This window comes from Anguilla anguilla, chromosome 15, assembly GCF_013347855.1.
Source record: "Anguilla anguilla isolate fAngAng1 chromosome 15, fAngAng1.pri, whole genome shotgun sequence".
Classification (NCBI taxonomy): domain Eukaryota; kingdom Metazoa; phylum Chordata; class Actinopteri; order Anguilliformes; family Anguillidae; genus Anguilla; species Anguilla anguilla.
Window position 1 is genome coordinate 21194538 of NC_049215.1, and position 24822 is coordinate 21219359.

Genomic DNA, 24822 nt, shown 5'->3' on the forward strand with positions numbered 1-24822 from the left:
ACCGCCATTTTGTAGCATTTTTGTTCAGAGCCCTACATAAAATCCATTTAATAATATTGCATTGATATCTGAATGTTAAAGAATACTGTGTATACCAACAGATCTATACTGGCATGGTGTGCTTTGCTGCTACTGAATGCATAGTGGATTTTTATGTGAATCTGTCTGTGAAAACTCAATGTTTGAGTGCATTCAAGAGAAGTTATGTCTGCCATGGGACTACAGACTTCACAACATACAGTGCAGCTCAGTGATGAAAGGAGTCAATCATCAGGAGTCTTCAGACAGTCAATTACCGAATCCTGCACCATCCATCTCAATTGTTCATTCAATAAATGCTGATAGACTTCACTCATCTGACCAGTAATCACTGCTCCCTAATTTAAATAAAAATATGTCGGTATCAATCTTGCTTTTAGTAAACCTTCATGAATGTGAGAAGAGGCTCAGAGAATGTATGCTTGCTAGTATATGTACATTGTAATAAGCACCTGATTCAGTAGTAAGGGTCTTTTGGTGGGGTTTCAAGTCACACACTGACGCCAGCCCCTACCTTAATTAAACAGTGCTTTCAGATGCATGAAGTGTGATATAAATATGATCCATCATTGGAATTACACTGAATGAATTCAGGTGAAGTACCTTTCTCAAGGGTAAAATGACAGTGTCCTATCCAGGAATCAAACCTCCAGCCTTTAGGTTGCAAGGCCAGTTTCTTGCCTATTATACTATACTGCCGCCACAATGTATGTCTGCACTCCTTCAAATCCATGGAGGACTTCAGACAAATGGAGCTGGAATTTAAAAAGGGTTAAATAACTTCAACAAGAGAAACCCCCTTTTCTGTTTGAAGAGTAGTAGCTGAAAATGATTTATACCAGCAGGCACCATAATCAACAATAAGAGCCAATGCTACAAGACAATGGGAGCTCCCCACTTGTTCTGAGACAGTTTTTCCAAGTCATGAACTGTGGAAAAAGCAATAACCAGCAAGGTATTAGACGATAACACTTGCACTGGTGAGTTTAGCCAGTTAATGTTTCTTTAAAAAAAAACAATTAGTTACAAGTGGTGAAGGTTTTTGTATGGAGTAACACGTACACATGTCATAGGCTCATGTGCATGTATGACAGCTGAGCAAAAAGGCATCAGTCTCATCTAGAATATAACTAGTGTAGTATATGAAGTTTTTTTAAATTTGTTTTTTATTTTTGACTTTCTGGAAACTGGCAGAAGGACGTATGGAAAATTAAAAAAATAACTGTCATCACACAAACCAAGAGTGCAGAGAAAGCGAGGATACTCATAACGTGACAAACGCAGAAAAAATAACCTTTTCTCATTTATTGTGGCTACGACTACAAAACGAGAGCTTTTACAAAGCCATACATATCTTTAAAAGGAGATCATTATACACTTACAAATATGTATACAAAACAATAGAAAGGCTCTGATTAGATAAAGCAAAAAAAACAAACAAAAGGAAAACAATAAAAAAACAAATCATAAAAATCATTCTGTTCTTCCCCAGAGTACCTGAGACTTCAAAGTCATTCTTCTTTATGCACAAACACTGAAGCACCATTGTGAGGGGAATACAATGTTTCAAACAGTTTTAACATAAGTACAGCATTGAAAACAGAATTTGTGGCCAATTATACACTTTATACATTTGCTTCCAGTATTTTACAATTAAGTGGGATTTTTTATGTGACCATACATTTTGAAACATTAAAAACAGCAATATTTTGCAAGAATCTTTTGAGCTCACACAAAGCATTGTTGCAACTTGCATTAAGCCACAATACAGTAGATGAAATTTTGAGACAAAGATGAATTTGCATGAATGGGAAACTGCTCAGTTTTACACCATGTTCTGGGTTTGAATTTGTGCTCGACTAAGACAGTGATATTCCTAAAATCTGCATTAATACCGTTCTTACTTAGCTCTAAACAGTAATGAGCACACTTGGACAAATTGCACCAAGTATAATGTCATGTACGGCAACTGGAAAGGGACATTTAAATATGAATTAAAATAGGTATAGAAATAGTTACAGAAAGTACGAGTCGGTAATCACATTTGATGTCATCAACATTAACATTCCGAGATTCACTGAATCATGTTAAACTGGTTGAAGAATGAGTCCACAAGAAGTGGAACAAAACCAGCATTAGAGTTGAAGACAACACAAGAATACAAGGGTTCTTTTTGGAAAGAATTTCACCTTTTTTAAAATGCTGTGGGGGAAAAGGCCTATAAGCATACAAAGCATTTAAAACCCTGGAACTGTGGTTGGCTGGATGTGCTACGCTCTTTCTAAGCGGTTATCCTTAACTCTGAAAATGGCTTGTTGATTTGCTCTAATGTCATGGGTCATCCTTCACTCCCACAAAAACTGAAGAGGATTTCACATCTGCAATATACACGCAGGTCTGTGGGGTGGACGCAAAATGCAGCTTGATCTCAGAACGGGTTCTAATCTTTCGCGGTGTAAAGTCACATAGTGTTTGTCACCCACTACTGCCAGTTTGTCTGGGTGGAATAGTCTTTTTGCGGCTCACAGTTGTTTTTAAACTTTCACAATAACATAACACTTTATTCATATTTGTTTTCTGACAGTATGTACAGCCTCAGGATATGGCATTGATTACAGCCGGAGAGCAAGATTCTCAGGTTGCAGCTACCTTTCCGAGATTCCTCGCCTCATGTGTTGGCAGCACGCCATTTACTGATGCTCTGATATCGAGCACCCAAAGACCCCCCCGCCCCGCCCACCCACAAGAAAATAAAACAGCAGGGCTTTAGTGATTTCTGCAAATATGTAGTGGTTTGCCTACTGTGTTGTTATTTGTTACATTCAAAACCGCATGGGAGACTGGGCCACCATGACCCTTGTACCGTTTATAAAATAAGACACCATATAAAACCGAACAAACAAAAAAAAAAGAAGACAAAAAATCCAGCATATTGAAGGGCTCAAGCGACAGAGTGCATCTTCTTAAAGGGATCAATGGGACCTCTGGACGCTGGAGACAAAGCCGTTAATAAATAAAGAGAGGCACTGGGAACGCGGGCTCCTTTCGTCTGCTCTGGAGACTGCCCCGCCGCCTTGTGCTGCGCTCACTCCCACCTGGGGAGAGAGCAGAGGAAGGAGAAGTTAGGGAAGGCGCCGCCGCCGCTCGGCCCCGTGGGATACGGGGAGGTTCAGTAAGCTCTGCGGACACGCGCCCCTGGATGTGCCGCCAGGCTCCGCGGTCCGAGACCAAATGCCGGCTAGGCCAATGGTCAGGGCTGAGGGCTCCACTGAGGTCTCAGAGTTTCAGTCCATTTCAGTCCACACACGCACACACACACACATGCACACACACACACACGCACGCACACACACACACACGTGCACACACACACACGTGCACACACACACACGTGCACACACACACACACACACACACACACGTGCACACACACACACGCACACACGTGCACACACACACACGCACGCACACGCACACACACACACGCACACGCACGCACACACACACACACTTACACACGCACACACACACACACACACTGAAAAGCACGGTTAAAAAAATCCCCCACAGGCCATATTTCTTTAATGATATCTGCTTCAAAAACAGTACTGTTTTAAGTACTACTCTCATCTGAGAGCAGTGAGACTGAACAGAGCTTCCATGCTGATCCAGAGGTAATAACACTCATTTTGGAAATAGCCTTTTCACGGTTACTTATGAGTTATTCACCATCTAAAATGTTTACTTTATGAGGATGACCCGAGACTCCTCACATCTTCCTTCCTGTGAAGGCACCATCTAAAAACATAGGATTTTCCCCATTACTGCAGACATCAACAATATGTTAGGTCATTTCCAGCTGAAACTAGGTTTGATTTTCCAGTTGAGGTAATAAATCGCATCAAATAAGGCAGACACATCAGGGAGAACAAAGCCATAATCCATCTAGGAAAGGGTCATAAACAAATGTAAAGGGAAGTGCGAAAAATGATTTATAACAAAATGAAAAGAAAACACACTGGCTGCATTTGTAACTAACATTCTGCTTGACATGGTTATTTCTCTGCAGTCAAATCACAGAGGTAATCTATGATGTTTTTGAGAGCCACTCTTTTTGACAGATGCCCATTTGAAACTTACAACCGAAAGTACTGAGCGTTAGACAGGAAAAGCAATGCTTCTCTTGTTTTGCCAAATGTTTACTGCCAAATCCTTTCACCACTTCCCTTCAAAATAGCGTCAACCCATTAATCCCTGAAATGAAAGGCAAAATGTATCGGTTCGAGCTTCGGAGAGGAGGCAAATTCTGAGGTCCAGTGGGGACGTTTCCTGGGATGAGGGTGGAGGGAAACTTACTTCTCTCCACCTGGAAGCCCGCGATTGGCTCATGAGCAGCAGCTGTCGCTGTCGTCCTGGGAGACAGAGTGCAGGGGAATGAGGCTCTCGCACTGCTCGCTGTCCTCCGGCAATCTGCAGGAAAACTCCACATTTAATCCCCCAGTCCCACACCCCTCCCGACAGTAAAACCCAACCCCAGCCCAGCCATGCCGGAGGCCACAATCATTCTGATTGGCTGACAAATGAAATCCATCCATTACAATAGTTTCCTCAAACCTCGGTCCAGCTCTTCCTGAAGGGCAAAATCGTTGGCTGGTAAAAGCACAGGACGAGGTTTCCCCATATATCTCAGTGCTTTTCCAACCATCTTTTCATTTTGTAACCCCTATCTAGAAGGGGTGTGACATTTTCCTCCTGAGCTATTCAGTACGAGACTTTCAGTATTGCTTTAATGCACATGCAGACCTTTTTTTGTGAGTACTTCAAATTCAAAACTCTGCCCAATGACCTAGTGTAAATTAGCCTTATTTTGCTTAGCAAGACATTATTGCCAGTTAGCCACTGCTTACATTTAAAAAATAAATGAAAAGCAATTCAATATGTTGCATTTCATTTTTTTCTGCAGTCTGATAGATATATAAATATTCTGCATGCTTCTACTTTCACTCATTACAATTTCACCTCACAATTAATGTTAATGAATAGAGCAGACAGAAGCTGTGAATTTACATGCCAAGGATGTGAAACTACTTTTCATTTATTCATTCTTAAAGATGTGCTTATCCAGAGATACTTACTGGCTTGTATCATAAGAACTGCACGAACAAGTGGAGAATTAACTTAACAAGTGGAGAGCTTAACTTTGTCCTTTTCATTTATAAACTGAAATCTGTCCATCTCACTCACTTTAGATTCCTTCCTAATGTTATTTTACAATCGTGTTTTCTGAGGGGCCACAAAGGGGGTACAACCTCCTGAATCTTATCAGTTCAAAGTAAAAGCAAAAAATAAATAAATGAAGAGAAAATTTAAAAATAAATCCAACCAATCAGAACGATTCTGCCAGCTAATTCAATTCCCCTCAACTGAGTTTACACTACACCTGGGAGTACCAGGCTCTATCACAGGGCCATTTCTATTGTGATGCAGATGGTGCTCAACAATGCCCTGATGTACACTAGCCTGTTTTCGATGAAAAGACTTGCATATTCAGAAGCACTGCCAGACTGCACGGGCTCTCCTCAGGAGAAAAGTGAAATATTCAATAAACGCCGTGAACGAGACTCCGACACGACGCGTCCGCCATAACGGCGACTTCCTCCGGCCGCAGCCGAGCCCCGGCGGAGTGGCGCACCTCTGAGCGCGGTGTTTCCGGCAGACGAAGGCGAAGACCCGGCGGAGCCCCACCATCACCGGGTCCCAGTTGTTGTAGTGACACAGGAGTGCCGCTATGAAGAAGGAGAGGAAGACGGGGATGGCTCCCGCGAAGAACAGCCAAGAGAAGCGCACCTGGGGGAGGACAGAGGGCTCTCTCAACACTGTAATAAAGACCTGGTCTGAGCAATTCCCCAGCACCTGATTGGCTGCACAATCCCCTTCATTCTCTAATCACTTTGATTCCACTGGTGATCGCTGCAAATGAGAATTGACTTCACAGTTGACCCAGGTGGTTAAATAAAAGGTCAAATACTTTTTTTACTGAGAAAGCATGAGGAAATTTGACAAGGAAAAAAATGCAGAAACAGTCTCAAGGGGGCTGATGATCACTGTATCCTGCCACTGCACAGTGTCAGTGTAGAACCAGATGTGCATTCCTGCAGCCAGGGAGGGAGGGCTTCAATAGGCAGGATTGAACTCTGCAGTCAATACTTAACCTTGCACTTTGATAAGGCAGACGCTGCAAAATAAAATAATAATAATAATAATTTTTTAAAAACCCTATCCCAAAGTTCATTCTGTGTTGGAGCAGCCAGAGCATTACACCGGTAGTCCTTTATTACTTTGGAGTCTTTATCAAGGGAACATTATTAGTTTTACACAATAGCCATTAACAGAGCTTTTATGGGAGAAGTAGGCGGTTAAAGCAGGTTGTGATAGCACAGCGAGGTCACAGGAGCTACCACACGCTGTGAACTGCCAACTTTTCAGAAGGCGCCCAAAATCTTCCGTCCAAAGCAAAACACTATTTCACACAAGGCAGCTCCGCCCGTTCTCGTTCTGCACGTGCCCACCATCCCATCGCCAGGTCCAACAACAGCCCAGGGCTCAAACCTATGGTCCCCACATTCTCAGGCCCCACTCTTCTGCACGGTGGGCTTACCTTCTGCATACACATGTCCGCTATGATGGAGAGGGGGATGGTGAGGCTCAGGGCGAGGGTGCCGATCAGCGAGGACGTGAGGAAGCAGCCCCTGGGAGGAGGAAAGACGCATCAGCGGAGGTTTTGTCGTGAGCGCCGAGCCGAGCTGAATCACGTAACGTTTAGGTAATAAGCCACATGTGCGCCTCTTTATTTGAGAGGGATTTCAGAGCACCGTAAACGCTGCTGAGCTCACCACAAGTGTCTCGGCAAGTTAAATTACTGTAATATCTGCAGTTTACATCACAAAAGCCACACCTGCACCTGTGCCGTTTTAGAGTGCTGTCGTTAACGGTGCAGTATGCGGGTTTGGAGGATCGAGCGACAGAGAGCTATATTTTGAAAAAAAAACATCCCCCCTCCCTTAGCTCTCCCTTCAAAGCCCCGCCATCCGAACACATGCATGCGTGTTATCTGAACACTGTAGAGAGGACAAGAGGGTTGAAAAGTAAGGGAGGCAGAGTGAAGCACATGCCTCATTCACAGGTAAAAAATAAAATACATAACGTCATCATAACGAATGTAAACAATGAACACAGCTATAGTGTTCATTTACAGTTATGGGCTAATGATAGTCGATAAATGCAGACGGTGGCATTTTTGCTTGTATAAGACCCAGACAAAGTTAAGGGCAAAACGGTGGTCAAATGAACATTACAAAATGCATCTGGAGAGTGCAATTTGTTTTGTTTGTTTCAACAGCATTGGTAGCTATAAACACAGCTAGTTAGCTTCATATAAGCGACAAGACAACACCTAACATACAGCATAGCTTTAACAGTGGGCTAACATTATCTACCTTCCAACGTGAACTACACAGTTTGGGGCGATAACAAATTCCAACCATCACTTGCCATCACTTTTGCAGCCTTTAGAGTCCCTGAGCTTTCCCTGAAAAGCCAAACCGATGTTCACTCAAGTCTTGTCTCTTGCTTGGTTCAATACCTTTTTGGTATTCTTTGGTATCTTTTCTTCAACAGTCTTAATTTTCTTGGTTTTATTATCAGTATACATCATTGTACTCAAAGGCAGAACCATTTGCCATTCTTGTATTGTTTTCAAGGAACATTGCTAGCCATAACACCATCTTTGTGGTATTTCTGCTTTGACCGCACTGTGAACACACAACATGATTAACAGGCAGAGAGCTGTCCCCTGTTTTGCCTCCTTGCAGAGAGCTGTCCTGATTGGTTGTTAAGATTCAAGTGTGGTGAAATTTAGAGTGGCTGATTTCATAGCCTAGAGAGACTGGATATTTATCTTAGATCTTGAAATCTTTTGATATCTGTCAGGACATGAAGGTAATTTAACCAAATATGAACAAGAGTGTTCTAAAATACTTACACACTGCACCTTTAATGCATCATTAAATCTGCTATTGGTAGTGCCCTGGAAAAGGCAAACGTACACCAGATTTTAAAATGCATTTGGGATTTTATTCCAAAGGTGTTAAAGTAAAAGAAATTGTTTGGTTGGAAATGCAAATATCAGCCCTGTGAATACAATTTACTCAGTAAGCACCTTTGAAATGTACATTCGACAAAACCTCTCTCTGGGAATCATTTTTCAACCCTCAAAGAACTTTAATAATATTTCAAGCACTTGATGGCACATACTAAATGTAAAATGATGATGAGGTTGAATTCAATGTCATTTTCAGTGAAGTACCCTTGACACGCTTTAACAATAACACAAGTCCCACTTGAAAAGACTGCGCGTTCCAGACGGCACAAAATGGCCAAGGATTTGCTTCAGTAGCCCAGAGATGGGCACCTCATTTGCGTTTAACCAAAGTTAAAGAGCTATTAATGACACCGAAGAAGAAAGCGAGAGAAAGAGCTGGTGAATTCAGCCTTTTTATATCTTGTGCCCAAGGAAAGACCTTTATTGAACCATTAATGCTGAAGACAATGTCAAACTGTTCAGGTTCATTATGTTGAGAGACCCAATATAAGATTAGGAGAAGTTCCTTGCACAAAGCGCTCTAATTTAAAAAATGGTCCGCTTTCTGAAAGCAATGTAATATTGCAGACATAAGTCAGTCAGACGGTCTAGCCTTCTTTTGGGCAAGGTTTAAGGTTTTGGAAGTGGGTCAAATGTTAGTTACAGTAGTTTGATGACCAAAAAAAAAAAGTAAGAACGAAACTTCATGAAGAAAAATAACCATTTAATAATAGTTCCTGTTATATGGTACTGCTCATGAGATAACAACTACAACTGTTTTCAGACAGTTGAATTTCAGAGAAAGATTTCAATTTAATTTTGCATTATGTATTTGAGTTAACCTTTACAACAATAAAAGATAATTTTACCTGACTGATTTGGCAGTAGTTTTTTCTGTTGTACCAGCCAAGCACATAATTTGTGCTTTAGTAAATTTGCAGTGCACCTTCTTTAGTAATACTATTCACGGCGCGGAAATGATTAATCTGTAAACCTGAAGACTGGAAACGGTACTGAAACTGAGAAAATAAGCCTCTTCCCATAAATCTGAGAAAACAGGGTAGCCTGGGCACGTCGTATGAATGCTCCACAATTTGAGGGGTCTTGGTCCCCATAAAGCAGGACCTTCATCCTCCTCTACTCATGAGTCTTCCTACCTGAAGCAGCGAGTCTGAACTTGAGGCGCTGTGCGTTTGGTGAATAAAACAACTGCTTTCTGCCGGGGCTGACTAACCAGAGCCACAGAAACTCGGACAGCACCGTTCCGATGAGGCCGTTGATGATGATGTAAATCCACACCAGCTTGCTGGGCAGCTCGAAGGCCTCGAACCCGGTGTAATGTAGCAAGAAAAAGCCAGGCCAGAGGAGCAGGAGGTTAAACAGGCCCACGAATCCTGGCACACAGAGGAAGAACAGGACACAGGGACCTCAGCAAATCAATGCAATGCATGTATGGCCAGTAAACCCAAGTGCTGCAGGGCCACAGCGACTGCAGGGCCACTACACCCAAGTGCTGCAGGGCCACAGTGACTGCAGGGCCACTACACCCAAGTGCTGCAGGGCCACAGTGACTGCAGGGCCACTACACCCAAGTGCTGCAGGGCCACAGTGACTGCAGGGCCACTACACCCAAGTGCTGCAGGGCCACAGTGACTGTAGGGCCACTAAACCCATATTCTAGAGGGCGGCAGCACCTGCATGAGCACTGGACAGTTGACCACATGAATAAACAAACCAATGTCTTAAGCAAAAAAATATATACACTCCTTCCCCAAATATTACAGCATTAGATGGTTTCAATATAGGTGAAAAACTGATGCTGTGGATCAGGGTGGTATACACCCACACTGCACCCTGCAGGCCATTCAAACATACCTTGCTCCTGGACCCTAATAGATTCTGGTCTTTTTTGCTTGCAGCCAGTGCACACTGATTAATGAGTTCATTATCACAAGTCAAGTAAGTATAATGAGATTGTCAGTAACTCAATCAACTGTGAACAAATATGTCAAATCAATTTCCGATCAAAATATCTCCAGAGATAAGGGGGCGAAAACTTTCACCTGTTATGTGTTCTCTGAAAATGTCAAGCTGTGCGAATCCTTTTCTCTAATTAAGTAATAACCCATTAGTGCTAATTAGGTAATAAAAGGGATCCTGGCACCCAGCATGCAGCACAGCCCCCAAGAAGATTCTGCTCCAAACGCACTGACCCTGAATCACTTTCCCCCACATAATGGCTGAGGTCTGAATACAGATTGGATTCTGGATCAGTTCTTTTTTCCGGTACAGGGTTTAGAAGATTCCTCACCAAAAAACATGGGGATGTCCAGCTTGTCCTCACGCTCCACCTTCCGCTTGATCATCACAATGTAAACGGCATAGAGGACGGCTCCAGCCAGCGCCCAGAAAGAACCTGTGTACACAGAGAGAAAGGAGAACCTGTATTCACAGAGAGAGAGAGAGAGGAGAGAACCTGTATTCATAGAGAGAGAGAGAGAGAGGAGAGAACCTGTATTCACAGAGAAAGAGGAGAGAACCTGCATTCACAGAGAATGAGGGAACCTGCATTCACAGAGAAAGAGGAGAGAACCTGTATTCACAGAGAAAGAGGAGAGAACCTGTATTCACAGAGAAAGAGGAGAGAACCTGTATTCACAGAGAGAGAGGAGAGAACCTGTATTCACAGAGAGAGAGGAGAGAACCTGTATTCACAGAGACAGAGGAGAGAACCTGTATTCACAGAGAGAGAGGAGAGAACCTGTATTCACAGAGACAGAGGAGAGAACCTGTATTCACAGAGAAGGAGGAGAGAACCTGTATTCACAGAGAGAGAGGAGAGAACCTGTATTCACAGAGAGAGAGGAGAGAACCTGTATTCACACAGAAAGAGGAGAGAACCTGTATTCACAGAGAGAGGAGAGAACCTGTATTCACAGAGAAAGAAGAGAGAATCTGTATCCACAGAGAGAGGAGAGAACCTGTATTCACAGAGAGGAGTGTATTCACACATAAAGACAGGATAGCGCCCTTGAAATACAGAGAATGCTGAATATTTTGGAATACTGGGTGTGAAAAGGGAAACCCCTTTATTCACTGAGACAGACAAGACAAAAAGAGCCACCCTTTATAAAGAGAGTAAAAGAGCAAGAGAGAGCAAAGGAGAGAAACAAAGTGAGAAACTTTTGTAGAGACTAACAGTAAGAAAAGACAGTTTTCTCTATACAATTGGCATCTTCAGCCACACCATACTGTCCATGGCCTAACTTTCCCCTCCTCCTTTGTGATTGATCCTGCACTTCCTTCATACCCTGCTTTTTGGATTTGTTTGTGCCAATAAATCTTCTTTATCTGTGGCCCTCCAGACTGGGTGGGCGGGGGGCGTCTTGGCGACTCGGACTGGGAGGGGTTTAAAAATCAATGGTATCGTCTGTGCGCAGGGCAGGGTGGCTGAGCAGAAGTGGGCTACGCTGGTGATGGATATCTCCTGTCAGGTCACAACTGAGTAGCTGGGTAACTAACAGACTGCTCACACTGGCAGCTGCAGCCTCCAGTGTCAAGTGGTCTGACAGAGCTCATTAAATACAACACTAAATAAATAAATAAAAACACTTTTAAAAAAATGGCATTGAGAGGTGGAAAAATACTTGCATGTCTCCAAGCCATCTGTATTCACAAATGATTAAAATATCACAATACTATTTAATTTTATTCACTTCTAAACAAACCATTTCAAGAACAAGAAAAAAAATCATGCTCAGATTAACATTTGTAACAAATGATATATGGTAGAATGATTTCAGAAATGCATATGTAAACAAGACATTTCATCATATTTATCCACATATGAAAGTGTTAAAAGCTATGCAGTGAAGTAGAGCATGCAATTATCATGTCTATATGTATAAGGGCTTTTTATAACACTAGTAATAACCCTCCAGCAATGGACAGCAGAAATTGAGCAGTACTCAGTAATAAAAAAACGCATACCTAGGGCCCCCTTGTCATCTGGGTCGTCCGAGCTTGACAGGCTCACCAGTGCCACGCCCCCCATGCTGTGAGGATTGGAACACAGTCCACAACACAGTCAGCACAAAAGCCTTGTCAGTCAACTCATGGGAAAAGCAAAACCCCAACATAACACAGAGAATTTTGGGAGTTTTATTTCATTTGGAATTCTTTCCTCCATTAGTATTGACTGCTGTCAGAAGATATTCATTTTATCCATTGGCTAGGCAGTCCCAAAGGGGATGTAACTGTTCTAAAAAAAGGAACTGAAAAAACTGATGCTTACATTTACAGTCAATATTAAGGATAAAAAATATAGTATTTGTAAATATTACATTACATGTAATTAGTTGCATTTAGATTTAATTCTTTAGTTTAAAAAATTTAACCTAAGCATTGGGTTTGGTTGGATGTACAGTTCAAAGCACAAACCAGGGAAATAATTGTTTGGATATATACACACACAAAAGGAAATCTATGGGAGAAATGATATACCACAAAGCATGTAAACTCAACTCTAAGTGATGCAGTTACATACAAAAGTGAACTCAACTATGCAGTACGTTTCCATCGGGTTCCAGTACAGAGAGTTGAGGCCATGTGACTGAAGTCATGTGCAGGGGCAAAGGAAATGTTTTTAATTTCAGGGCTAACGTGGTGCCTGTACCACTGCCAAAATCTCCCTGTAGAGGTACCTGGGTTGTAAGTTGTCTCACCTCAGAACCACAGCTAAAAGTTTGGACAGTGTGAACCGGTCACTGCTATTGCTCGGGAATATGGCAGCCAGAATAAGAGTGAAGAGGCCTAGGGGATTATGGGATAGAAGGAAGAATTAGCACACAGGCAGTTCATCTTTATTTTTCCATGTGTATGCAGACCCATCACCATACTTTACCAACAGCTTTATGCTACAAAAGTTGTTTTTCCATTTTTATAGTATTGAAGAAGGCTATCTGAAATATTTGGTTTGTGAACTGAAACATTTGGAGACAGTTTCTTCTAGCTCTACGTTTAAAGTTAAAATGCACAAGGGCGTGTTTGTCTATTTCTCCACAAACATTGTGAAATAACTGGGAGTGTCTGTTTATTTAGATTATACATGCCAGATAGTGTTTACTCACCCGAAGTGGAGGATAAAATGTTCACGATGGCAACTTGTGTATCAGACAGTGCTTCCTGGTAGGAGAGATTGGCCAGGAACCACTGCCAGAGAGAACAGAGGCAGATTACAGTCTAACCTGTCACTGCACCATACCAGTGCTGAATTATACAGCCATTTCAATCCAAAAGCTGCATAAAATCATCATCTCCTTCAGTTTTCAGTACGCGGATGCTCTTTCACACAGTGAAATGGATCATTATCATTCCTCAGCAGTTTCCAGAACATTCCGCAGCTACAGAAAAACTGAGCTGTATATTTTTCCAATCCACAGTTTTAGGTAGGCATTTAAAGCTACAGCTACATGCAGAACTATTTCCCAATTAATACTTTTGGTCACGCAAGATGGATACTCAGCTAAGTAAATGTGCGCTTGTCTGCAAGACACATGTGTGGGGGTATGGTGGATTCTGGTACCCTGTAGTTGGAGACATACCACAAAGCAGAAGAAGAAGCTTATTTTGGCCACTTCGGTCACGGTCAGCTTGCCCACGGTCTTCAGCATGGACTCATGATCCTTGGCCACCGGGTAGGCCATGCGGGACAGCTTGGCCTCCAGGGCCTGCGTAGAAGGCAACTGCCGAACCTCCATGATGTTGCTGAATCGAACCCGGTGCTTTTTAGGGGCTGGAAAAAAAGTAGTTGTGAAAAAAGTAACTATTCATTCACTAAATGAAGACAATCATTTGACAGTTCCTGAACACTCGATTAATCTGGCTTGCCCACTTCAAATGAGAAAAATGGCATGTCACCACTGCATCTTGGCTGTATGAATTAATAAATAAATTCAATATTTTATACAGTGGATGCCTTATCCAAAGTTCACTACAGCTGGGTATTTCTCTTAACAAAACATCACTCACTCACATTAAAAAAATATATATTTTACACACACACACACTATTCCCTCCATTGTTTAATGACATACAGTAAGAACTCATAAAACTAGAGACCTCGATTGTCATTGCAGAACAGTAAGTGTATAGTCAGTTAACCATTCCTTGGTTGATGTTGAGGTATGCTGAGGATTACAATCTTGCAGATCCATCTGTGGCCAAGTTTGAGCATTCTGGTAGGGGATACTAGGTTCTTGGCCAAAGTGTCTTGACACTTGGAATTTGATTCCATTTACCTTAAAAGGAGCCTCAGGACCAGCAGATAACAAAGTCAGTGACTGCTTAACACTGATTGGAAATAGGTGTTACGTTCCAATGAAAATAGAGGTATTTGGTCAAGCACACCAACAATGGATTTGGTGTCAGATGGACATGAATGCTGAAAAGGACCATGTACCTAAAGTAATATACAGTATGGTGGTGAACCTTTGATTTTATGGCCTTGTCTTGCATAAACTGAAGGAACTAAATCAGAATGCAGACAATGTTTTAAAAGTGACCAAGCTAATTAAATAATGCTACACGTGGCCCACCGCAGAGTGGCCTGTCCTCACACAACCACCGAACACTTGCGGCCAGGCCGTTTCTACTGTCATTCTGCTGTTCCTCGTGATTTTGAGGGTGAATTTTGGCCGTGGCACTGTAATAGATGGGTGTGAGCAGGTGCTGGATTGTAAAGATTTTTTTATTGCTCCCAAAAATACATAAGGTGTGTTAACTTTTACACTATTGGCTGTTATTCTTTTCCAGGAGGCTGCAGGTTTGATTCTCAAGTGCGGTACGTGTAAGGCACTTAATCTGAATCACTTCATTAAAATATCCAGCTGTATAAATGGGTAGCAATGCTGAACCTGCAATTTTCCCTGGACAAAAGCATCTACTAAGCAAATTAATAACATAATTTAAATTATCACTTGTGTCAAACAATGAAAGGTACTAAATAAGAAATATTACCATGTTTAAATATAACCGGAAACTTAATTAGAATTGTTTTAAGATTTTGATCTTCCTTTGGGGTGAAGAAAAATGGCAGCAGATCAGGAATTATACAAATGATTCATAGTATTTTCAATTCGTGATGAACGTTTTCATTTTATCGATCCATTGCCATAAAGAAGAAATACTGAGAATGAGCTTGAGCTCAAAGTTCAATAGCACAACCACAATTTAGATTCTTGGAAGCAACCACGTGAACATCTGGGGGCAAATGGATGCTCTGTATATTCATCCATTCTGATTTTCCATAATGAATTCAGTTCATACTTGTAAAACAAGCTGAATAGCACACATGCTGTGGATTATAGGTCAATACACAGAGCGCCTTAATGTTTGGAATTGGATGAATATTTTTGTGAATGAGTACCTTCAATCATGCATTTTATATCATTATGCTTTAACAACCACTTACTGCAGGCAGTGCAAAACCCTTCCACAAATATTCCATTATAGCTCAATTGTGCCCTCTAATGCACATCTGAGGTAACAGGTTATGTTTAAAATTTTAGAGGACAAAACGGTTCAATTCTATGAAAGAATCCAATTGCAGTAGTAAATTGGAGGCTTTTGTTTCTTATTCCCATCTCAGTTGAAAGGCAATCTTATCCATTTCTTTCGATTTTGCTTTTGATCCAGCTAAGACTAATGTCGTCCCCACTGATATGGAATATCAACAGAATTTAGAAAGTGTTCCCTTTTTTCATGAATGTGACATACTGTTCCATTCATTTACTAGATTAAATGCATTACATTGTTCTGTAACATGCAAAATAGCTTTAAACCTTTAATTCAAAGTTAAGTTATTCAATACAAGAAGTGGATTAAGTGAATCAAATCACCTACATTTTATTAGAAACACTGGGTCATAGAGTGGGATTGAGACCAGTCTCAATCCCAGGGAAGGGGGGATTGAGACCAGTCTCCTTTGATAATCGGTTCACATCCTGACAGTTTCTGTTCTCCCTACTCTGTTGACCATGTTGAGATACTTACACGTGTGACAGTCTCCATTGGAATTCTGGGACTGTTCAGACACATCCTGAAACTTCACAGGGACATAGAGGGGTTCACTCTGAAAGAGCAGGAAGTCACCGTTTAACATCACTGCCAGGCCACAGGCTTCAGGACAGTCTCTGTGTGTCCTCTGCAATAACCTACCAGGGCTACACGGCCTTGTTACTGATCACTGATCAGTTTAGTCTCCGTTTATAACTTTACTAACTGCAGGACTGCAAAGTACATTGCATACCACTTGCTTCAGTTCAGTACTCAAAGTAAACCAAAAAAATGCATTATGGTTAGACTCAATGGAGCCATTTCATTAGACTGTATGATGTGCTGTCACTGTTTATGAAGAGGAAAGAAACAGTAGCCCCAATTGCACTTCGTCAATCAACCACTGACTTGTCTTTCTAATGGCCAACGATCATCATTACTGTTGTTCCGACCATTATCACCAAGAATCAGCACTGGAACTGTCCTCATTAGCACTCAATTAAAGAGCAAAGACTAGCAAAATATCATGCCGCTGTTAAATAACCCATTTTCATAAATAAATGCAATAATACTCACTAAAGAGTTGTTCAGACTGTTGTCTGTAGTGCAGGCAGTAAAATATGCCTCGGCATCTGCAAACTGGAAAAAAGAAAACAGAAAAATATAATAAATCTCATCTAGCTTGACATTTAAAGAAAAGCTGCAGTGATGTTATCGTTTTGCTGTTAAGGGCTAATCTGTAAATCCATCTAATGTTGAAAGTGCACCCTCTGGAAAGCAGGCCCATCTGGTACCGGGAATGAACTCAATAAATTATTGAACCAAAACATGTCAACATTACAGTATACATAAAGATGCCAAACTCTTGGCACTACAGCTGCCATCATAATAATAATAATAATAATAATAATAATTATTATTATTATTATTATTATGCTTCATTTAGAATGGATTGGTAATAACAGACTGCATTTAAGTAGCACCTTTCCTAATTAAAAAGCTGTTCACAACTAACTACCCAAAATCTCCTGAATGTCACAGAAGAGAGCCATATCTGAGCCAGGGTGACTCAGGAGATCAGTTTTACTGCTCTGAGGACTGAGGCAGGCCATGTTCGAGTGCACCCCCCGGACAGAACATCAAAACCACAATCCACCTCATCTACAGCACAGAGGCAATCGGTAGCGCTTTAAGAATCTCTGGTATGACTCAGCTGGGGACTGACTCTAACCTACGGCAGGAACATTACCCACAATCCACCCATTCTAGTGCTGAATGCTAAGCAAACAGAAGTGGGTAGCTTCTGTTTGCACTCCACCTGTAAAATGTCTGTGGCTTAACAGACCTTCAAATACGTGAAAACACACCATTACACTTTACTTGCTTAAATGCTTAAATGTATTAACAATATGCTTAATCTTTGGTAAATTGTGAATTTATATTAACAATATGGGGTGTGTCTTGATAAGTCCATTACAAATTTCCCATTCACTGCTACTGCAGTTATTTCTTTTGACTCTGGTTTTATAATTAATGTAATTATACTTCAGAGACACGTGTTATTTCCCCTTTATTCAAATGCATTTGAAATGAGTAAAAATAGCAAACCCGTCGCAGGCGTGGACTTACAAAAGCAGCGTGTCGGCCTCGTAGCCTCCTGGTACACATCTGCCTCCAGGGCCTCCACACCAGGAAGCCCAGCAGGTAGAGCACAAACATGGACGTTTTGGCAAAGGTGCTGAAGAAAGGCTTGTTGTAGTCTTGGCGCTTGAAGATATACTGCCAATCAAAATGAGGCAACAGAGAAGGGCCTCAGCAACTGGAAGGTCAGTGTTAGGAAAGCCTGCATCCTTAGACAGATCAAATGTAAGGTTACAGAGTGTGTTCTGGTTTTGGGTTATTGAAATAATTACCTCTTTACATAATGGTAAAAAAGTGAAGCAAGTTATTAGATGCTATGAATGGAAGTTTGTTATGGATTACCCATCTCTTTATATAAGCTCTGCAACTGTTACTGGACCCTGGTCTGGTAATGTATTATCACATGCCTTTTCTGTATTATTTTCTAACAAAATGGTCAAATTATTTGATTTGATCGAGCCTCTCTGTATTTGACATGTGTGTGGAATAATCTTCTGCAAATCCTTAAAGGAAGATAGATCCTGTATGAGATCTTTATAGACACATTTTGCATACAACTGTGCACCTCAAATGAATCAGCAGTGCAGCATACTCAAGTCAGATGTGCCTAATTAAATGTCAAATTAAGTGCTAAAAGAGATTGATTAAATTCCCAGTAAGGCTTAATCAATTGAGGCTGCCCATTATTAAAGGGCCAATATTAGCAGGATGATTTGAACAACACTTTTACTTTCATTGACCTCCTGGAGATAATTTCTGTCTAGACTATATGTGCTTGCAACAAAAAACATGTCTGATCCAGATCTGTATTCAAGTCAAAGTGCAATTAAACACAAATTAAAAACTAGATTGAAACCAAAGTTGTACAGCAGGACCAAGTGGTGAGAATCCTTGCACTAAAACCAATGTAAAAGCAAAATTCTATACCTTTATTTCCAAGAGAGCATTTAATTATGCTGATAAAATGTATTGGTATGGGAGAAAAGAGGGAAGATACTGTACACAACATGGCCAAAAGTATGTGGACACCTGACAACCAAGATTTCATCCAAAATTTTAGGTATTAATATGGAGTTGGTCCACCCTTTGCAGCTATAACAACCTCCACTACTAGATGTAGGAGCATTGCTGCAGGGATTTGCTTCCATTCAGCCAGAAGAGCATTAATGAGGTCAGGCATTGATAGAGCAATTAGGCCTGGCTCGCTGTTGGCTTTTTCCAATTGATTGAAAAGGTGTTGGATAGGGGTGAGGTCAGGACTCTGTGCAGGCCAGTCAAGTTCTTCCACACCGTTCTTGACAAAAGCATTTCTATATGGACCTCACTGTGCGCCCAAAGGCATTGTCATGCTGAAACAGAAATGGGCCATCCCCAAACTGTTGGAGAAGCACAGAATTGTCTAGAATGTGATGGTATGCTGTAGCATTAACATTTGCCTTCACTGGAACTAAGGAGACTAGCCCAACCCACGAAAAACAGCCCCAGACCAAGGGGTGTCCAGATGCTTTTGGTCACATAGTGTATGATTGAGGGAGATGGATGTGAGCGTGGCATGTAAGATCAGGACCCTACCGAGGTGAGCTCTGAAGAGGCCACCCAGATGATGTCCACGATCAGGAGGATGAGCACGCCCAGAGCCATGCGCCGACGCTGAGCCAGAGAGCTGCTCTGGGAGCTCATCCTGTTCATCACAAAAACCCACTCCATCACACCTGTAAGAGACACACCCACTCCATCAGAGCACTGTAAGAGACACGCCCACTCCATCACACCTGTAAGAGACACGCCCACTCCATCAGAGCAGTGTAAGAGACACACCCACTCCATCACACCTGTAAGAGACACGCCCACTCCATCAGAGCACTGTAAGAGACACGCCCACTCCATCAGACCTGTAAAACTGACGCATCCACTTTCAATCCTGTGAGAGATATGCCCACTCCAGATGCTATGCTATCCTATGCCAATGCACAGAAGAGAGACATACACTCCATTCACAGAAAAACATCAGTTTAAATTCAGACCAGAATATTCTCAAACTACAGAGGCTTTTATTTCAAACTTATTTTAACTTCCCATTTCTTTTTAAAACAGAACTGGTCGTATTTATCAATGTATGTGTTTTCCGAGAACGAACATCAAAAGGTCCTTGCTTGTCTTCTGTCTGCGACCAAACCTACTTGGTAATTCACTTCTTATGCCCTTTATGCTCTTTTATGTCCACTTTGGTCCCCATGGGCCTTACCTGTTATGCAGTTATCTTTTTCTAAGCTGTTCTTATTACACGCTTGTCATATTCTTTCTCAGCACTCATTGCTGTAGCCTGCACTACCGACTCGAGAGATACCGACTCTCCTCTCAAGTACATCATGTTAGCTGCCAAATCTTATCACACTGCTACAAGTCGGGCTTGGGCAGACGCGAGTCAGAGGAATACACTTAATGTGGAGCTCAACAGACAAAAATGGGTGTAACTAATGAGACGCTGTCAACCTGGCTGAGCGAAACTCCCCCTCCCTGAGCAACACCACAGTAAACTGTGAGTCGCCCTCTGGGGCTGTGGGCTACAATCACCACTGGAACGGTCCGGCTTTGGAACCAGACTGTGGGGCCATCCACATTCTAGAACAGTGCCTTAACAGGATGAGGCACCAACTAGCCCCCAGTTACACCACTGTCATTATCATTCCTTCTCCTTTATCCAATGATAAAATTCTCTCTCCGACTACGTAGTGGTACAAGCTTTCACAACAAGCAGGCCAGCATAATTAGCCCTTTGGATGCTTACAATCTGCACATAAACCTGCTTTGATTAAGACCTGGTAAAAAAACTGTATGGTACTTGTAATATGAAACTGCAGTTCCCAAGAGGCACTGCACAAAGCCCCTTTTTCTTCATTCAGGTTCAACCCTCCATTCAGAATTCTCCCAGCTCATTAATGCTTATCATATGAAAATGCTACACACTTTCAGTGCTATTATTTAAAAAAATGAAATCCAACTTATAGCCAGTAATGATCAAAGTGAGAAAAGAAATTAGATATGAATAATCCAGCACTTCTTATTTAACCAAGAATACTGTGACAGGACTTACGCTGACTGTATAACTACAGATGGCTCCATCTAGTGGCCATGAAGTGTAATACCAAACTTCATATACTGCTTGCAATAAGCCATCCAAACGTATCCTCCCAGTGACAGCTAATGGAGTCAACAACCACCCGATGCCAGAAAACACAAAACGTCACATTGTGGCGCAGGGCAATTACAGTAATCCCATTAGCTGTGGGCTCCAGTTACTCAGCTCTGAGGGGAACCAGAACACAATGACTTCAGATCCCAGTGCTGAGAAGTGCAATAACCTCAAACCACACCGTGGGTGAAAACAATGTTATCCCACTTACGCATGGAGCCAGAGAGGAGAAAGAAAAGTGGTCAGAAAGACAACAGCTTCATATATTGACACGCGGCACAAAAGACACGTGTGAAGTCGAAGGTACGTGTAGGAGAGCGGTGATCTTGACTGTGAAACATCATTAAGCAGACTGGACAGAAAAGCAGCGGTAGGCTTAACAAGGCGACTCTGTGCTGTTTCTCAGTGGGCAGGAGCTCCATGTCTTGTGACAGAGAGGCGTGCACAAGTTTCTCGCCCTGCCAATGACTGGGTTGTGACTATCGAGCACTTGGAGCATTTAAGGCGGTCCTGATTAAAATGGAAAAATTCCCAGTGATTGAACCCATCAGTTCTGGACTTGAAGTTAATTTACTTTACCCGTATGGCTTTGACAGAAGGTTCAATTTTTCTCTATCACTTTCGTAGTCTCTTCAACTCCACTGGGCTGGAATCTGAAACACAAAGTGTCACACAGGCTACAGACTAGAACAGCAGAAAAATAAAACCACAGTGGATGTATGTGAGTCTACACTGCAACTTATCACACATTGAAAAGCATTCAAGAAAGCACAAACCAAGAAGATTCACACATAGCAGGGCACACAGCCCTTTAAGGCTTAATTATAGTTAGTTAACACCTCATTTGAGATCCTTAATTGAGGATCCTGTCCCCAAATTACATAGAACCTTAAAGGAGCTCCACCAATAATCAAGCACGTTGGTAATACAAAGCTGAGCAATGCCAAGGGTTATTGGTGGTTCAGATTGGGACATTTTTTTGTTGGTATGCGTAAAGTTTTTATTGGAATACAACTTGCATGTACTGAGGGAGTGGGAAAGTTGAGCATGTGCTATTGTAGCTGCAGTATCGTGTTAGTGGAATCTCTTCAAATGTGCATATATAACTAATCTGGCAGCTTATTAGGGATGTGTATTTTAGTTCCATATATGCAATATTATATATATATATATATATATATATATATAATAGTGATTTTTATTTATCTGTATTCATTTACTATTCTGAATGCTGATCCTGATCTTACAGACAAATATTAAGCATGGCACAGTAGTTAAGAAACTGGGCTTGTTCAAATCCAAGGCGTGCCACTGCCATTGTGCAAAGTACTTAACCTGAATTACTTCATTAAACACCCAACTGTGTAAAAGGGAAAAAAAAGGTAAAAGCAAGAAGTTCAGCTGTGTAGTAATGCCTTGCTGTGTGGTGATTGCTTAGATTAAGGTTAAGGGAGTCACTGAAAGCAATTAGAGCTCCGCCCGTTTTTTCGGGTTTACGGTTTCACTCTCCCATTGCGAGCAGTCACAGTGAATAGATGCGAATGCTAAAAATGCAGGACGTACTGCACCGCGTGGTCTCTGGGCTGGGCCCTGTGGTCCCCTCCTTTCCACTCTCAGCCAGGTCCCCCAGTACGGTCCAGTAGAGTGAGCTGACTGAGCGCTGGAGCATCACATTCAGCTGTTCAACAGACAAGCACAATATATACTGTCCACTACAGTACATTGTTACTTTAATAAGATGAGAGTCTCAAGAAGTACACATCTATTGGCTCCCGCACATCATTTATCACAATTACCTTTCTCTTGACTAGCAGTTTAAGCACCAATAACCAACCAAAGTATATCAGAGCTATCTGTCCCACACTCACAGCAAACCTCACTAGAGTATCCCAGCAAAAGCCCTATGGGTTGGTTAGTTCTAACATAGAGTACATATGCAAAACTTTGAGTGGAATAACCAATTAATAGTGCTGTACTTTACACAAACACTCTCCAATCAAATTTCCCTGACTAATTTGTGTAGCCAACATGTATTGATAAAATATATAAATATATAATTTAATAGCATCTTAAGAATCCTTTGAGTAGCTGTTTTTTTTTCTTCTAAACAAAGGGCAAGGTTTTAGCTTAAGTGCCCGCCCAAGTTTTCTTTTTTAAAATGTTGATTCATTTTACACATGCCCGCATTCTATTTTGCCAGATAACTGGCTTGCTGTCGGATACTGTCTAATCACCAACATATTATCTCAGTAGGATGTTGCCCACAGTACTTAGTTCATTACTTTATCATTCAATTTCTCATAAAGTCAGCTACTACGATTCGGGAGACAAATACCTTAGACTAGCAGGTCAGCTACGCCGTGTGTGATCATATCTGCCGACTATGCGTATATAGGATTAAGTGTAACTGCACATCTAATTACAATTGATAGGATTTCTCACACCAACTCCCACCTCCTTGGGGACGTGTGTAGCTTGCGGGTCATTGTATGACGCTTTCTTTCAATCAAGTTAAGCTTGCAAAACCAGAAGCTTTTATCAATCGCTGCATGTCCAAGGACCAGTCCGACTTTCAATGGCATACTTCACCGGCTGACCAACGCCTCTTATCTAGTTAGATAGTTTACAAAAACAGCACGACTGGCGAACGTTAACTACATATTGATCTGACTATTTAGCCAGCTAAAGTCAGGTTGTTAATAGTGCATTTCGCTTCAACAACCGAACCGACCCGAATAAGCATGGTTACAGCCAATACATTACACACAATTCTCTCATACAAGTCAGACAGCAACAAAATAAGCGAATGTTAACGCTATTGTATCACTATCACAATATCTAACTCCGATGTAAGCTTAGTTAGCTGTATTGAGAATGACCTTTCTAGGTTGCACACAAAATATTAACTAGTTATCCAAGCCAATTATTGACATGGAAAGGGAAAGGAATATTAGCAATCGGAATGAGCAACATAGCTGCATTAATAAAAATGCATTTACCCAAACGCTGGTGTGCGCACCACTCCTTAATATTAGTGGACGCCACTTCTTCAGTAAAGTGGTATCTGTGTCTTCGATAGAAACATATTTTGACATTTGATGACCAGCCAGCTACCTTGTAAACATTCTCTCTCCTTCTGCTTTGCTTCCTGCTCAGGTGACTTCAGTTAGTGCGAAAAGCTAATTTAATTTTCGGGGCTTCTGGGTCATGTAGTCTTTCGTCTGCTCAAATGCATTTTCCGATGCCTTGTGTTTTGAATAGTAAAACTTCACTTCCCAGGAGACCATTACAACATATCACATGATATACGCTGAACCCGGGCCAATCAGAAACGAATGCGCACGGTGTCAGATGTCAACTATTAATAATAATAATAATAATAATAATAATAATAATAATAATAATAATACTGAAACCTCTATTCAAAGAATACTTTGGTATCGTATAATAATGTCCACAAAATAAATAAAAATAATAAATAACTCAAGAAATATGCTGTTACTAACCCGTGTTTTTTACACGTGCAATGTAGTATTTCATTTTCGAATTACGCTTCATTTGAAGGTCTCAGCTTCCACTAATTTGCTGCTGGAGATTGGCTCAGTATTGAAACCATTTTTACATGTATTGTCTGCTAAGTCTAGTTTCTATGTCCGCACCCATACCAACTGCAATATTTGTGACATTCTCATAAATTCATGGGCATGTCATCTGAAAGATGACATAATATTAGATGTCACATCTTAAACATGAT

At 41.5% G+C, this 24822-nt stretch overlaps 1 protein-coding gene across 2 annotated transcripts; it reads right to left on the bottom strand.

The window, feature by feature from the left end:
- Positions 1 to 1323: 1323 nt before the first annotated feature.
- Positions 1324 to 24225, bottom strand: LOC118214466 (solute carrier family 35 member F5-like). 2 transcript variants are annotated; one of them, XM_035394442.1, is made up of 17 exons: positions 24183 to 24225; positions 22632 to 22746; positions 21648 to 21721; positions 19448 to 19587; positions 17864 to 18013; positions 16811 to 16873; positions 16232 to 16310; positions 13783 to 13973; positions 13309 to 13390; positions 12904 to 12991; positions 12170 to 12234; positions 10491 to 10595; positions 9414 to 9573; positions 6698 to 6788; positions 5732 to 5886; positions 4396 to 4509; positions 1324 to 3134 (listed from the first exon to the last, which is right to left on the bottom strand). In XM_035394442.1, exons 4-16 carry the CDS (start codon positions 19580 to 19582, stop codon positions 4425 to 4427), a joined length of 1449 nt encoding a protein of 482 aa, XP_035250333.1. In that variant the 5' UTR covers positions 19583 to 19587; positions 21648 to 21721; positions 22632 to 22746; positions 24183 to 24225; the 3' UTR covers positions 1324 to 3134; positions 4396 to 4424. The 2 variants fall into 2 exon arrangements, with proteins under 2 accessions (XP_035250333.1, XP_035250332.1); XM_035394441.1 differs by having other exon boundaries at positions 24068 to 24223.
- Between the last annotated feature and the right edge of the window lie 597 nt (positions 24226 to 24822).

What these genes read in the sequence shown, in the direction of transcription:
- LOC118214466 (XM_035394442.1), bottom strand. Translation starts at nt 19,582, where the DNA reads ATGGAGTGGGTTTTTGTGATGAACAGGATGAGCTCCCAGAGCAGCTCT. An exon ending in CAATGGAGACTGTCACACGT is followed by an intron (nt 13,974 to 16,231) that starts GTAAGTATCTCA and finishes CTTTTTTTCCAG; the next exon opens with CCCCTAAAAAGCACCGGGTT. An exon ending in GCTTCTTCTTCTGCTTTGTG is followed by an intron (nt 13,391 to 13,782) that starts GTATGTCTCCAA and finishes TCTCTCTGGCAG; the next exon opens with TGGTTCCTGGCCAATCTCTC.